Source organism: Galeopterus variegatus, unplaced genomic scaffold (genome assembly GCF_000696425.1).
Source record: "Galeopterus variegatus unplaced genomic scaffold, G_variegatus-3.0.2 Scaffold333, whole genome shotgun sequence".
Lineage (NCBI taxonomy): Eukaryota > Metazoa > Chordata > Mammalia > Dermoptera > Cynocephalidae > Galeopterus > Galeopterus variegatus.
In genome coordinates this window covers 129,096-144,371 of record NW_007726444.1, presented here as the reverse complement: position 1 = coordinate 144,371, position 15,276 = coordinate 129,096, and the positions used below count along the sequence as shown (strand labels likewise).

Below are 15,276 nucleotides of genomic sequence, written 5' to 3'. Positions count from 1 at the left end.
TGGAAGAAAAGAAATACATTCACAAAGCCAAGGGAAGAGAATTTTTAAAAGGCAGTATTAAATTCCACAAAGGCAAAAATAAGGAATAAAATGTGTATTTTGTATTGGCAGATCATGGAGACCTCTGGGAGAGGGGTGAGAAAGACAGTAGGGGCCAGTTCCTTATGAAGCTTGGCTACCAAGGAAAGCAGAGAGAGCAGTGCCTGAAAGATGAGAGATTATTTCCAGTCTGAAGAGAAAGCTAGTAGAGGGGAAGAGACTGACAACAAATTCCATGAGAGCAAAGACTTTGTTTAGGTCACTTCTGTACCCCTAGCACCTATTACAGTGCTTGGAACATAGCAAGACTTCAAAAAATATCTGCTGAATGTTGAATGAAGGGAGGAAAAGGGTGAGGTCAAACAAGAGGCAGAGTAAGAAGGTGTATTAGTCTGTTTCTGTTGTTTATAACAAAATACCTGGAACTGCATAATTTTTAAGAAAATGAAATTTATAGCTTACAGTTTTGGAGGCTGGGAAGTCCAAAGTCCAGGGAACACGTCTGATGAAGGCTTTGGTGGAGGTGACGGTGATGAAGGGGTCTCACAAAGCAGATGGCAGAGTGGAGAGAGAGTGAGCTCCTCATGCGCTCTCCTTTTAAAGTCCTCAGAACCATGCCAATGATCAACATTAAACTGTCAACTTATTAGTCTATTTACTAGGCCATGGTCCTCATAGTCTAATCACCTCTTCAAGGCCCTACCTTTCAATTACCTTAATTGGATTTCCCACCCTCTTAACACTGTCACAGTGGGGATTAAGTTTCTAATACTTGGACTTTGGAGAACACAAATTCAATCTACAGCAGGAAGATAGGAAAGAGGTGAAGAGGAGGAAAATAAACATTTTCTGATCATCTGTTAAGCTCTAGGCTCTTCATGTTCAGCTCTAGGCTCTTTATGTTCATAATCCTTGAAATGATCCTGAAAGGAAGGTATAATTGTCTCCATTTTACAGATAAATCCAGAGAGGCTAGGAAATTAGGTAATCTGCCCAAGTCATTGATCTGTTGTGGAGTAGAGGCAATATGCAGAAACAACTTCATCTGCTCACAAAGCTCTTGCTTTTCCATTGCACCTTACTGTTTCGAGGGAGAAATGGCACAAATGGGTTCTCTACAGCCAGAAGAAAGAAAAAAAGTGGGTTGGGGGAGAAAGAAATGATTTTATTTATAAGCAAAGGGTGGGAAGTTGTAGTTCAAACCTGTTGGCATCTATTTTCTCTATGAAGTATGAAGGTAAAATAATTTGCTGAAAATGAAGGGAAAGTTGTTAGAAGGAAGTGGTAAAAGTATCTGCTAACATGTGAGGATGACAGGAGCTGACCCAGGACAAGCAAAAGAACTGATGAGCAGCATTGAGAACTTAGATGAAATTAATCCTAGAGTTGCACCCATCTGCATGTCTATGCCGGAGCAGAGAGATGACAGATTGTAAGAATGACCTATGAAGGTATATGTAGGGTAAATGCATCAAAGTAAAAAGGAGACTGGAGTGAGAGACATTCGAATTATCATGTGGGTTCTTATTTGGATACAGAAGAGTGAAGACAGGAAGGGGCTGGTATACCAAGAGAAAATGGAGAGGTCAGGGGCTTACTTAGAGTTTACAATGATAACTGAATGAGAAGCAATTTTAGTGGAGCAAAGGAGTCTTCAATCATCATCATCTCCATTTCAGTTCAACAAACCTCTTCAACTGCCCACTCTTGTTAATCTGTTCTACTTTTATAATCTGCTTTTACAATAATATAAAAACAAGGGACACATTTGTTCTGCGTTACCTGATCCTCTGTAGTTAAACAAATCTTTGCCCTAGACAAGGAGCTTATTAAAAATGAAGAATGAAGACCATCATATTTCAAAACTTTATCAAAGGCTTTCTCCTTCCCCTGCTACCCAGCACAGCACAAGACAGGCTCAGTAAACAACAGCAGCAATGACAATAAAAGGCAGAGTGGAAAATAACAAAAGTTCTTGAATACCTGGCACAACACAAAAACGAACCTAATCTTATTTCTTTTGTTCCAAAGTATTTCCATTTCGTATAGAGGGGCTATTTTCTAATAGGAATGTACTTATTTTGTGTGAGTCAACCAGCCATATGTGAGATATAATACATGTGAGATATAACTGTGCTTACTACAACCTTTCAGAAACATATCTTTTTCAGAAATTGAAGAATGCCTTCCTATTATCAATACTAGGTTCTCTCTACTGAGACTGCTGTATCTATAGTAGCAAGAAAATCTTTTTGATTGGACAAAGTGATTAAAAAGGAAATACGGAACCATTAGAAATGTGTTAGTCTTAAGGCTGCCCCGTGGCTCACTCGGTAGAGTGCGGTGCTGATAACACCAAGGCCACGGGTTCGGATCCTATATAGGGATGGCCGGTTTGCTCACTAGCTGAGCGTGGTGCTGACAACACCAAGCCAAGGGTTGAGATCCCCTTACCGGTCATCTTTCTAAAAAAAAAAGAAATGTGTTAGTCTTAAAGACTTTACATCTACTTCAGAAGGCACCACAAACCTGCCCTATTTATAAGTTTTCTGAACTTAACAAAAGCCCCTCATCCTCAGTCACATTTCACTTGATACCTCCACAGTCTACTCCCACAAACACAAGAAAACACCAGAGCCTCAATGTTATCAGCCAGGGTACACTACATACTCAAACAATGTATATAACTGGGTAGTTAGCAAATGTATGGAGCTTATTACCCTTAAAAAGGCATATATAAGAAACTATAATTAGTTCCAAGATAGCTGTGGATACATTCGCAGTTCAAAGATTAGAAGGAAGATGAGTAGAAATGTTTGATATGTAGACCTAGCCTTTTGATATCAAGGAATATTTCACTTATTATGTTCAAGTGACCTTCATATAAGACTGTGGTGACAGCAGAATAAAAAGCTCAGGACTGCTAAGTCATTATCATCTCAAAAATCCAACTACTGTTCTATCTAAACACATAAAACTCAGAGTTTAATTTTCCTTTGGCTTAACAGACCAGACCCATGCTTTTCAAACTGTAAGTAGTGAAATTAACTTAGTGAGTTATAACCTGATTGTATACAAAATGAAATATAAAATTATCAGAATACATCACATATAGTAAGTACGATTTGGTGAAAAAGTTTTTTGCTTTCTGTGTGTGTGTGTGTGTATGTGTACATGTGCACGCGTGCGCATGCGTGCTGGGATGGGAATTAATATTTATTTCTTACTGTCGGTTATAGTCAAAAACGTCTGAAAGCCACTAGACCGCATCAGAATTAATCAGCAACAATTACTCATGTCCAAGGTCTAAATATTTTTAAAAAATTATTGACTTAATCTTCATGTAGCAGTCCAGGAAAGGAGATAGGAGAAGTTATGGCTTGTTTTAAAATAGTTGTTCTCATTTTGAAAGTCAAACAGCTATAGAGAATTAACTTTCAATCCATTCTACATATGCTGACTCTAAAAATTGAGAATTTATAATACTGCTCCCTCTGAATATGCATTTACTGTGAAATTAAAGATGTCATTAGTGCAAAAGTTCTACTTCATTGTCAAAGAAAAAGGAAACAGATCTAAAGCTGTGAGTTTATTTTCAGACATTCCTGCCTACATAAAAATTTTGAATCTTCTGTGAAACTCATTTTTATACGTGCTAACCACTACCAAACCTATCACCTATAACAAATCTCATCTTAAGCATATTTTGCAATAGAAACTGAGAAGTTCTATTCTATCAAGAATTTTCCAGTCCCCATGGAAGCAACCTTGCTACGTCTACTATGACTCTCGTGTGCTTTGAAAACTGTACACCTTCACTTTTGGGCAGCCTTACAGACTCTATAATCAGACTTACAGAATCTGCTCACATCTTGAGTCTCAGTGACTAAATCGAAAGAGGAGTTTATTCATAGACCCGTTTTATAAGCCAGCATGGTCAGTTTATCTTGCCCTCAAATCCTGAAGCTATGTGGAACCTCTAGGAATAGCCCATCACACTCAGGAATCTGATGGAGTGGTAACAACGGGAAGGACTCACAACTCCAAGTCTAGAGCCAACTCATTATTACAAAGCTGCAAAGAAATTGCTGAAATACACATTTGCCAAGCGACAGAAGCATTTACTGAGACTTTACTAGGTTCCTTTCATTGCATAAATAAGGAGTTTGTGTTCTTGGGAGGTAATTATTAGGTACTTAAGTAGTAAATAGTTCTTTCACATACATTTTAACATTTGATCTAGGAAAAAAGGGAAAGAAAATAAGAATTATCTTCCCCACTTACAAAGAGATAGTAACAAAAAGATATCCAAAACCTAACAAACCAAGACAGTAGTAGAAAGAGGTACTTGTGTCTTAACCCCTGGTCTAGTTCTCTTTCCCTACATTGCAGGGCTTCCTCAGAAATCTGGAAGATGTTTTCTGAAGGCTTGAGCTCACCAGTCATTAGACTATTCCTTTTTTTACTTCTGTGTGCCTCTAAGGCCATACGAATGGTTACTTATCAGAGTAACTGTCATAAATTCTTATCTAGGCAAGAAAAAGATACAATAGAAAAATTCATTTACTACCTCTAGTCTAATCAGGCTGAAAGATCATCTACATGAACTGCAGTGAAATAACATAGGAAAATGTTACCCAGATCGGGAATGCAGTAAACTGGCAAAAATCTACACAGGATGATAGTTGTTCTTATGATTTAGCCTCTGAGCTCTACTGCACCAGTAACTCTCATAACTACTGAACCTGATGTTTAAGGTATATGTGTTTTCTCACACATAAGGTTTTGGAACTTATACCTACATTTGTACAATACTATTCATTCAGAATTGATTTTCATGGGCCGGCCCGGTGGCGCACTGCTACAGTGTGCCGCTTGGGAGTGTGGCGGTGCTCCTGCCGAGGGTTCGGATCCCACATACAGACCGGTTCCCGCTCACTGGCTGAGCGAGGTGCGGGCACAACACCAAGGGTTGCAATCCCGTTGCCGGTCCTGGTCCGGTACGGGCGCGACACTGAGGGTTGCGATCCGTTGCCGGACACGAAAAAAGACAAAAAAAAAGAATTGATTTTCATGGTTCTTCACTTTCTCTATATGTGTAAACAATGCCTTATTTATATACTTCCTGTGTCAAAGGGCTTTCAAAGAGATACAGACTAGAGAAAGAGGATGTAATCTACTACATTAATTGTTCTCTGATTTAGATTACGAGCTTCATGGCTACTTGTAGACTGTATATATATATATGTATATATGTATATATATATATATACACACACACACAAGTACATACGGTCTTCATACATACTGCCAAATGCCTCTTCAGTCCTTTCATCTAATTTCACATTTCTTTTTTTTTTTTTCCTTTTTGTCTTTTTTCGTGTCCGGCAACGGACTGCAACCCTCAGTGTCACGCCCGTACTGGACCGGGACCGGCAACGGGATCGCCACCCTCAGTGTTGCACCTGCACCTCGCTCAGCCAGTGAGCGGGAACCGGTCTGTATGTGGGATCCGAACCCTTGGTGGGAGCGCCACCGCGCTCCCAAGCGGCGCACTGTAGCAGTGCACCACTGGGCTGGCCCTAATTTCACATTTCTTATGTTCTTGTGCCATTCTTAATAGTCAGGGATTAAGAGATTTATTAATTGTGTGACCCTGGGTGAATTTGTTAAGCTAAGTCTTGGGGATAATATCTACTACATAGTGGATAATAGTACACATTTACCCTAATTTATAATCAAGACATATGTATGATGTATGATTTGATATATATCCTCATATGATATATATATTCAGCCTAACTCATAACTAAAAGAAGTTATTTGTGTTTGTTAAAGTGACAAAGACTTTTTAAAATTTGAATCACCTATTTTTTTAACAGATCTTATTTTATTTTATAGGTAGCTTTGATATAAACTTCAGATAGATTAACTTACTACACAGAGTTTGTGAAATCTACACCTTCAAATCATAATACTCTATTTTAGGCCATTATAGCTAAAAGCATGACTTCTCAAATCCTTTTATTACAAGTATTTCTTGCACATAAACGTTACATCACAATAGCAAAAATAACGTAAACTTCTTTTGCAAACTACATAAAAACTATAATATCTGCTTGAAGTTATTCTTATTTTAAATCAGAATATACTCTATATGCTTTACATAGAAAACTTTGGTCAGTAGCCTATGAAAAACATTGTTTTTATTTCTTACTGACTTGCCTTTCATGTTGCCTACTTAGGTCTTAAAAGGGGAAAAATTCAAAATAGAACCCAGATCAAAATTCAGTCCACAAGTAAGACAATCACCAGAAGTATATTGATAACCTAGGGCAAAATATGAGATATGAAATTATTCCACATACTAAATCTAACAAGCCACCAGTGGCACGGAGGTAACTGAAAATAAGGACTCGAGTCAAGTTCATATTTGATCTTGTATGGAAGTGATTCAGCCTGCTTGTCAATATACCTTTTACTGTGTTGCATAGAAATGTCTGTTTTAAAATGAACACTTTTCTACTTTTTTGAAAGCACAACAGGTTATTTCCACAACTATAGTCCTAGACTGGAAAGTCCAAGTGTTCAGTGAATGTACTCCAGCATCACTGTCCTTGGAGTCTTTAAATACAAAGTTAAATTGTATAAATATACACGTGCATATACACATGAATGTATGCTTAGAGGACCACCTCAAGACTTTATTCACTTCAAACAAGGTTTTTAATGTTTACTTTTTTCGTTGTTACTTTTTAAGTATGTCTTTTTCCTTAGAACGGTTTTTTGGGGTTTTTTTTGGTGTCTGGCTTGTACAAGAATCCGAACCCTTGACCTTGGTGTTATAGCACCACACTTTAACCAACTGAGCAAACCAGCCAGGCCCTCTCAGAATGTTCTTTCAGTTAAAAATCAAGTTTAATCTGGAGCCTTCATTGATTTGTTATTCTTCAATTCCTACTTAACACCTAGCTACTAGCCATGGTTTCTTTGAGAAAAAAAGACACTGCTGAAGCATTTCTTGTTTTTAAAAAATATTTTATTTTATTTTATTTTGTCGATATACAATGTGGTTGATTATTGTGGCCATTTACCGAAACCTCCCTCCCTGCTGAAGCATTTCTAAAAATTTTTAATACAAGCAGAAAGAACTACATAGGCTTTCCAAACAGCTACATAAGGTGGCTCAAGTAATATCATTATTAATTTTGGCCTAAACCTTCTAACATAATACTTTTAAAACACAAAGAGAATGGCTGCAAGATGGCAGAGGGTCCAGGATGCGCTGAGGGGCTGGCGCATGCCCCAAGCAGTTCCCTGGACAATAAGCAGGAGTACACTGGGCTATCTCCCCTCTTTCTATGCATTTTCTCTACACACATTGTGTCCTATCTTTGCTGCCCATGCTTTTAAGCTGTGTAAAACAAAAAGTTGTTTTAATCTAGTAGTGATTAATTCAGATCTCAAATAATACTGTACATGGGCTTTTCTAGAGACAGGTAACCATTCTCGACAGCTCTTTTCCCAGAGGAGGCCTGGGTGAGCAGAGAGGTGTCCACAGCTTAGGAACTGCTTTTATTGCAGACTGTGCCTTGGCTAATATTATCTTCCATGTACTGGCTTGCTCGTGTTGCTTCTACTGAGGACCGGCGGCGATGCGGGAGGAGTGCCTCTCTTGATTCTTCTCCTGAGAGAAGCAACAGATCATCATCTTCATGGTGCTGTACATGTCCTCAACTTTATACGAGTAGATGATGGGGTTCAGGACCAAGCTGAGCAGCGCCAGCAGCAGGAACCACCTTTTCACGTGCTGCATGGTGCACTGTATGCTGTTGAGACCATCAAGGAGCAGAACCACCAGGCCCGGGGTCCAGCAGACCACGAATGCCCCTAAGACAATCATCACCATCTTCATTAGCTTCACAGGTGTCCTCCAGTGCTCCAGTGGTGCAACTGGTTAGCGCGAGGTACTTATATGAATCATTTACTTTTAATGAATATGTGAGAAAACAGGTATTCTCTTATTCTGCTAATGGATGTGTAAGACAGTCAAAGCTTTTCTGGAAGGCAATTTGGCAATATAAATCCTAAACTCTAAAATGCGCACATGCCCCTTGACCCAGAAATATAATTTCCAGATAGTTGTTCTAAGAAAATAATGAATAACTCAGCTAAAAGGATGTTTCTGAGTCTTGTTTTATAGTTAAAAAAGGGAAATAACCTAAATGTCCTATAACCACTTACATTTATATATTTATAATAGATCCATACCATAAATTATCAGATAGCTATTACAAATGATGTTACAAAAATATACTCATTGCCAATAAGTCTTTTAATTTATAGCGTGTAAGTGGGGAAAAAGGGTTGTGAAACTGTATATATTATAAAAGTATGTATCTACATATATAGGAAGATGTTTATGGTGTTTACACCTACGTATAGAGATATTAATCTTTCTACAGTGAATATTACTTGTTGTAATAAAAATGTTTAACGCAGAAAAAGTTAATATTTATAACATGAAGGTCAATCCATTCCCTCTTTTAAATAGCTGACGAGTTTAAATAGTTTACAGTACGAGCAAACTGTTTTAGGGGCAAAGACCAATATTACCTTTAAGGGGTCTTTAGAGACAGCACTTATACTCTGTGTTGAAGCACCAGTTTTTATAAAAAAAAATTTTTAATTTGTTACAGACTGACATTTTTTTTTTTTTTTGTCTTTTTTCCGTGTCCGGCAACAGATTGCAACCCTCAGTGTTGCCCCCGCACCGGACCGGGGACCGGCGACGGGACTGCAAGCCTCGGCGTTGCTCCCGCGCCTCGCTCAGCCAGCGAGCGGGAGCCGGTCCGTACGTGGGATCCGAACCCTCGGACGGGAGCGCCGCCGCGCTTCCCAAGCGGCGCACTATCCAGTGCGCCACCGGGCGGCCCCCAGACTGACATTTTTATAAAATATAATAAAAATGAATTATTAGAAAAATAAAATTAAAAGATACAATATATTTGCCTAATTTTTATAATTATTAGATTCAAAAACATGAAGTTACTCCATCAAATTGCTTTAAAAAGTTTCTAAACTCTCACTCTCAATTTCTGTACCTATTTTCATAACTGAAAGGTAACAATTCACAGATCATGCTTTCAGTAGCACTGCTCAAAGAGATTAAAAACCTTTTGCCATGAACCAATAACTGCATCAAGTGCGCTGGATTCTGATCTAACGTCTGGGGACTCTTCCTCAATAGAAAACTTTCTCCAATAAATAAAAATATTTGGGCTCTTCCCTTATGTTTACTATATTCCCTAGCCTATAATGCATTTCTGATGCTAACAGACATTTTCAATAAAGTCATGTACAATTTTAAACCACCAGTTTCCAAAAGAATCAAACGCACAATCTCTTATAGTGGATACCTGACTTCAGAGAATAATATTTTCCTAATCACGGGGGAACAGTAGTCATTAGGACATTCCAAAGGGGATGTACCAGGAATACAGCTTCATCTGGTTGAAATGGGAGCACTGGAAAATGTACATATTGGTATTGAGAGTTTAAGTTGCCTATTTGCCCACAGTTGAAATGGAAGAAAATGAGACAATCTGCCAGTTCCTTGGGAAATTGAACACAGTCCCTGGTGAAAAGGCTGAGTGAGCTTATGCCACTCACTCTACCCGAGGACTGAGCCACACTGATGGACTTCTTTGGATTCAGGCCAAAGTAATGAAGATTATAAACATCTTACTTCACGCTGAGATTGAAAAGAACTTAATTCCCAAGTGATTCGCTGAAAATATGCGACTTGGTCTCCAGAAATAAAGTCTCATATTCTAGTAGCTTACTGTCAAAAGCAAAACAAAAACAAAATGAACAAACAAACAAAAAACCCTGAAAGTGCTATGGATCAGAAACTGAGGATTCCCAACAAATATTTATATTAATAAAGATTATGGAAGCACTTTAGTTATAATCATATTTAAAAGTTGCTGCAAAGTTAATCTATTGGTAGAAAAATAGAAAACTACACCTAATACTATACCTTACATAGAGTGGGTGGCTCAACAAAGGTTCAGTAAGACTTCAGCTCTTCAAGCTATATAGGATGGTAAGGTCAAAAGCTTTATTATTAAGTTTTATCAAGTGAGAGGTTAAGAGCTCAATCAAAAACGTGATGAGTAGTGATTTAGTATGAAAGGACTAGAAAGACTCCAAGGAGGTAAACAAACAAGACGGAGGTTGAAACTAGAACTAAAAGGAAGCCTAAACAGAAAGCTCTAAAGTAGTAAATGAAGTTTCTAAAATCATCAAAAAGGAATAGGAAGATGAAACTGGTAGGACTGAGGATTTAAAGGGAAAAAAAAATCTCACTGAAAGCTAAAAATGGTGGAATTCAATCAATGTAGAAGCTTGGAGTATTAGAGTCTTCTTTCTCCCTACCTTACACCAAATGTTTTTTATAATTGCGGTATAAATTACATACAGTATAGTGCACAAATCTTAAATGTGCAGCTTGATAAATTATATATGTACACACACATGTAACCATCACCCAGATCAAGATATATAACTTATCCCCTGTTTCCTCCCAGTCAGTAACTCCCTTCTGCCCCTTGCAAACTGATCATTATTGTGCTTTATTTTCGAACATCATATGAATGGAATCATATAGAATATACTTTCTTATGTCTGGCTTTTTTCACTCAACCTTACATTTCTGAGATTCATCCTTGTTTTTGTGGGCACTGGTAGGTTGTTCCTTTTTATTGCCACATAGTACTCCGTTCTATGAATATACTACAAATTTGGTTATTCATTTTCCTACTGATGGACATTTGGGTTTTTTCCAGTTTTCTACTATGAATAAAGCTGCTACAGATAAGTATTCTTGGACAAGTCTTTTGGTGAACATTCCTTCTCTTGGATATATACCTAGCATAAACTTGCAGAGTGCTCACATCTCAGGGAATATGCAAGATGATTTTTGGGGTTGTGGGAAGAAAACAGCAGAGCTTCTATTTTAGTTTTTTATTCTTTTAGCTAAAAAGTAAATTTTACTAATGTTTAATATATAGACTGACACAACTGCCCTTATTCAGATGGTTATGTTTATTCACTTTGCACATACTGTGATTTACTGTCATTTGTGTGTGCCTAGTTGAGCAGAATTATGAAATATCTACTTCTAACTGAACTAGCTCTCACCAAATGATCAAGTTAAAAAGAGTCCTACAAAGACAACAGTAATAATGTAAGTGCAAGCAAACAAGGAAATGGCCGAGCTGACACTTCTATTCTAGAAAATATCTTCAGAAGATAAAAACTATGATCCTCTATCTAGTCATATCTCACAAGGAGCAGGCAAAAAAATTCCAAAAATTAAGACTTTTAAAAATATGCACTTAATCTATTACTGTTAATGATATTTTGCCAATAAAAAATTTAAAACATAAATTGTTTATATCATGTCATCCCTTTTAGTTTCTTTGTGTTTATCTTATAATGTATATAAGTATATGTTTATATAATTTAAAAGTAAATTTACATATATTAGGGATGCATGCTCAAATTTTTTTTACCAACAGGATCACAATCAAAAGAATTCAGAGACTCTTGTTTTAGTATAAGTATTTTTTAGTATTAAGCTAATCCTTAGACATAGATGAACTTCTAATTTTTAAAGCCATACACAATAAAGTATACTCCACCAGAAATAGCCAACTGCTATTTAATGTTAAAATAACACATGTGAACAATAGGGGAGAGGGATGGAGGAGGAGGACAGGAATGGACCAGAAAGAGTAATGGAATTATCGTATACATCGGTAGGTATTTGTATTATATCAGTGAATACTTTTGTCAAGCTCACTGAATAGTACATTTAAGAAAAGTACATTTCTATGTAAATTTTACTTCCAAAAAAAATCTATTAAAAATATTGACCTCTAATTAATGACATGCATATTGAAATTATGTCTAGGGCTAAATTATAGTGATGTCTGCAACTTACTTTGAAATGAACTAAAATAAGATGAACTAATGTATGGATAGAGGAATGGATATATGAACAGACGTGATAGAGCAAGTACAGTAAAATTTAACTGTAGAATCTACGTGGTAGATACATGAGTGTTTACTGTACAATTCTTTCAGCTTTTGTTTGAAATTTTTCATGTAAAATGTTAGAAAAAATAGCAAAACTACTCAAGAGTTGAAAACTGACAAATATTAAAAAGTGTAGTGATACAAGGGAAAATAAGAAATTCATAAAGGAAAAAGGTAAGAACATTCAAGCACTATTGCTCAGTGCCGTTTAGATACTCTGCATCTATGAAATGAGAATTATCTCTATTTTACAGACTAGTAAACTCAAACTCAGAAAGATTGCAGAACATGCCCAAGGTCACACAGTATGAAGCCCAGCCAAGAGCTGAATTCAACCTGTCTAAATTCTGAAAATCCTTTTGAACCATATTCCTCATAAGGGGCTGCCTAGGACCAAACATCTTCCCTATAGCAGCAAAAACTCTTCTCTATTCCTGCATGGGCTGAAATCTGTCTCCCTATGTTTTTACTCCTAGATTTGATCCTTTGGGGCCACACAGAATCTAATCTCCACATGACTAGTCTTCATATCAAGTGATAATATTTGAAATTTGAATAAGTAGAACTTTTTTTTCAGTTAGTATTTTATAACATTATCATCTACAAAGGTGTAACTATATGTAAAATGGGGATAATGCCTCATAGAATAGGGATGAAAATATAATGAGAACATTTGTGAAGCATCTAGCACTGTAACCAAGAATAGGAACTCAAGGGCCGGCCTGGTGGCGCACTGGAGAGTGCGCTGCTCGGGAGCGCAGAGCGCCGCCAAGGGTTCGGATCCCATGTGGAGACCGGTTCCCGCTCACTGGCTGAGCGCGGTGCAGGCGCAACACCGAGGGTTGCGATCCCGTTACCGGTCAGTAAAAAAAGACAAAAAGGAAAAAAAAAAAAGAATAGGAACTCAAATATCTTTTTCTTTTTTTTTTTTTCTAACCCTTACCTTTCCTTGGAAATTGCAACATGCCACTCAGTGTAAAATAATACTTTTTGTCTAAAGAGTCTTAGGTCCTTTCCTTGAGGAGCTCGTGTTAAATGTGAATAGACATAGATTTTTCTTTCTTGTATCTATTTTAGTTCATCTAAAAACCTAATGTTGTTTCCTCATTTTATTTTCCATTTTGCCTTGGTTTAGGATTATAACTTCCAGGAATTTTATGTACAATTAAGTATACAACTAGGACCACTGCTGTAGCACTTTTGTGTTTCACAAATTACTACAGGTGGCCAACCTGTGCAAGCAACATGTTAATGAAATTTTAAGTCTATTTTATTTTTGACTCTCAGAAGATATTTTAACAGTAAGATTAAAGAAAGCCCTTGTGTTACAAGGAAATGACCAAATGGTAATAATAACCTTTAATTCATTTTAAGCTATGTAAATACATATATGCCCAAAAGCTGTTTATTTTTTACTTTACAAATATATTCAGGAATTCCCTAAAGCGTTCCTAAACTCACAAATCTTGCCCCTCTAAGCAATATGGTACTATAGTATAAAAAATAACCAGTTTTTCTATCCTAAAAACTTTGCCTTATTTAAGGACAACCTATAAGTTCAGACATGGAGAAGTTATTTTCATAGCCTAATGGAACTTGAATAAGACTGTTTTTTTCTTCTTAATATCTGAGGTTGTTAATGTTGGAAGGAATCCTAGAGACCATCATTTTATAGCTGTTGTATAAATGGATATGCAGACAGTTGAAATGATTAGTCCACAGCAGAGCCCGAATCAGAAACCAGGTCCCTCAATTCCTTGCCCAGTGTTCTTTCCATTTTACAATCGTGCCAAACCAAACATGAAAAAAATGATTATGTCCATCCATTACCTCAACTTCACTAAATTTCAGTCTGGCCACCCGTGATGTCACTTCCTTTTGTGAATGGGTGTATTTTTTTCCCTTGGTTTTGCTATCTTCACTTCACTACAATACATCTTAGAGCTAGAGCTAGAGCTCACATTCCATATTTATGCCAAGTTATCTCATGCCTATTTCTCTTCCTCAAGGATACCAATATAGTCTCCAGGATGTCCTGACCCTCCTTTTCACTGTATTTCTTATTTCAAGCAAACAATTGCCAACTATTACAGAATTTAAAATAAATGGGAATTATTTTAAAACGAAAGCACACATGGCACTGTTGTGTCTCGTCCTCACTCAAAGAGCCTAATAAAAATTTTAATGCTGTGTAGTACATGCAGCTGCTTTCTAGCGATAACCTTGCTATAGGAAGACAGAGCTATTGTGGGTGTAGTGGGAAACCAAGAATAAGGTTTCGGATCCGACCTAAACAAATATGGAGGTGAAAAGGCACAGGAGGTTGGGGGGCCCACCAGTGAGTGCTAGGCTGCAAGCTCTCAGCTATTTGGTGACGGTTTAAAGGAAAGATGGGCACCAGGGAGGCACGTACTCCAGGACAATGATAGGGCAGGCGAGGCACCCGGAATCGCGCTCGGGAAAAACTCAACAAGTCTGGAAGGTGAAGGACGCACCAAGAGATGGATGAATGACTGCCCAGAGGTCCCCGCTGGCCTCTGGATGCCCACTACTCCTTTCCAGGATTTACTGCAGCCGGCACTCGCCATTTGCTCTTCTCTCCCCTACCTGCCCCGACGTTCGACCGGGACCCGGGATATCTGCCAACCCTGCCCGGAGCCGATGCCTCCTCCCCAGGCCCACTTCTCGGCGACGAGGCTTCCCTGGTCACCACCGGCTTTCCAGGAGGAAGGCAGCGTCGGGCCTGCGTGGGCCGAAGCCGCCTTCGAAAGTGGGCGGAAGGATGGCCGCCCTGGCGGGGTGCGGGAACCCCGGCCTCCACCCCGGCTCGCTCTTCTCTGAGCAGGGCCTCTCGCTCCCTGAGACCTCGCCGCAGCCAGCCGTGAGCCGCGGGCGCGGGCTGAGGCGAGGAGGAAAGGGGGCGGACGCGCCATCATGAAGGGAAAATGGTGGGCGGGCGGGCCCGCGCGCGGCCGCCGTACTTACCCGAGCCGGCCAGTGCGGGTAGCCCTTCATCTTGGCGAAGACCAGGTCACCCGCTTTGTACTCGCGGGGCCGCGGACGCGCCATCCCGGCCGTTCCTCTTCCCGGTCGTCCTTGGTCGCCGCGAAGTCGCCGGGAGGCCGCCCCGCC

The 15,276-nt window shown here is 38.7% G+C and overlaps 1 protein-coding gene across 1 annotated transcript in view; it reads right to left on the bottom strand.

Annotated features, from left to right (window-relative positions):
- LOC103586334 (hepatoma-derived growth factor-related protein 3) overlaps positions 1-15,261 on the bottom strand; it is a 72,029-nt gene extending 56,768 nt beyond the window's left edge. The window contains exon 1 of the mRNA XM_008567583.1: positions 15,130-15,261. Coding sequence (XP_008565805.1) covers positions 15,130-15,213 — 84 coding nt within the window. The 5' untranslated portion in view covers positions 15,214-15,261. The remainder of the gene's footprint in view (positions 1-15,129) is intronic.
- Positions 15,262-15,276: the final 15 nt, after the last annotated feature.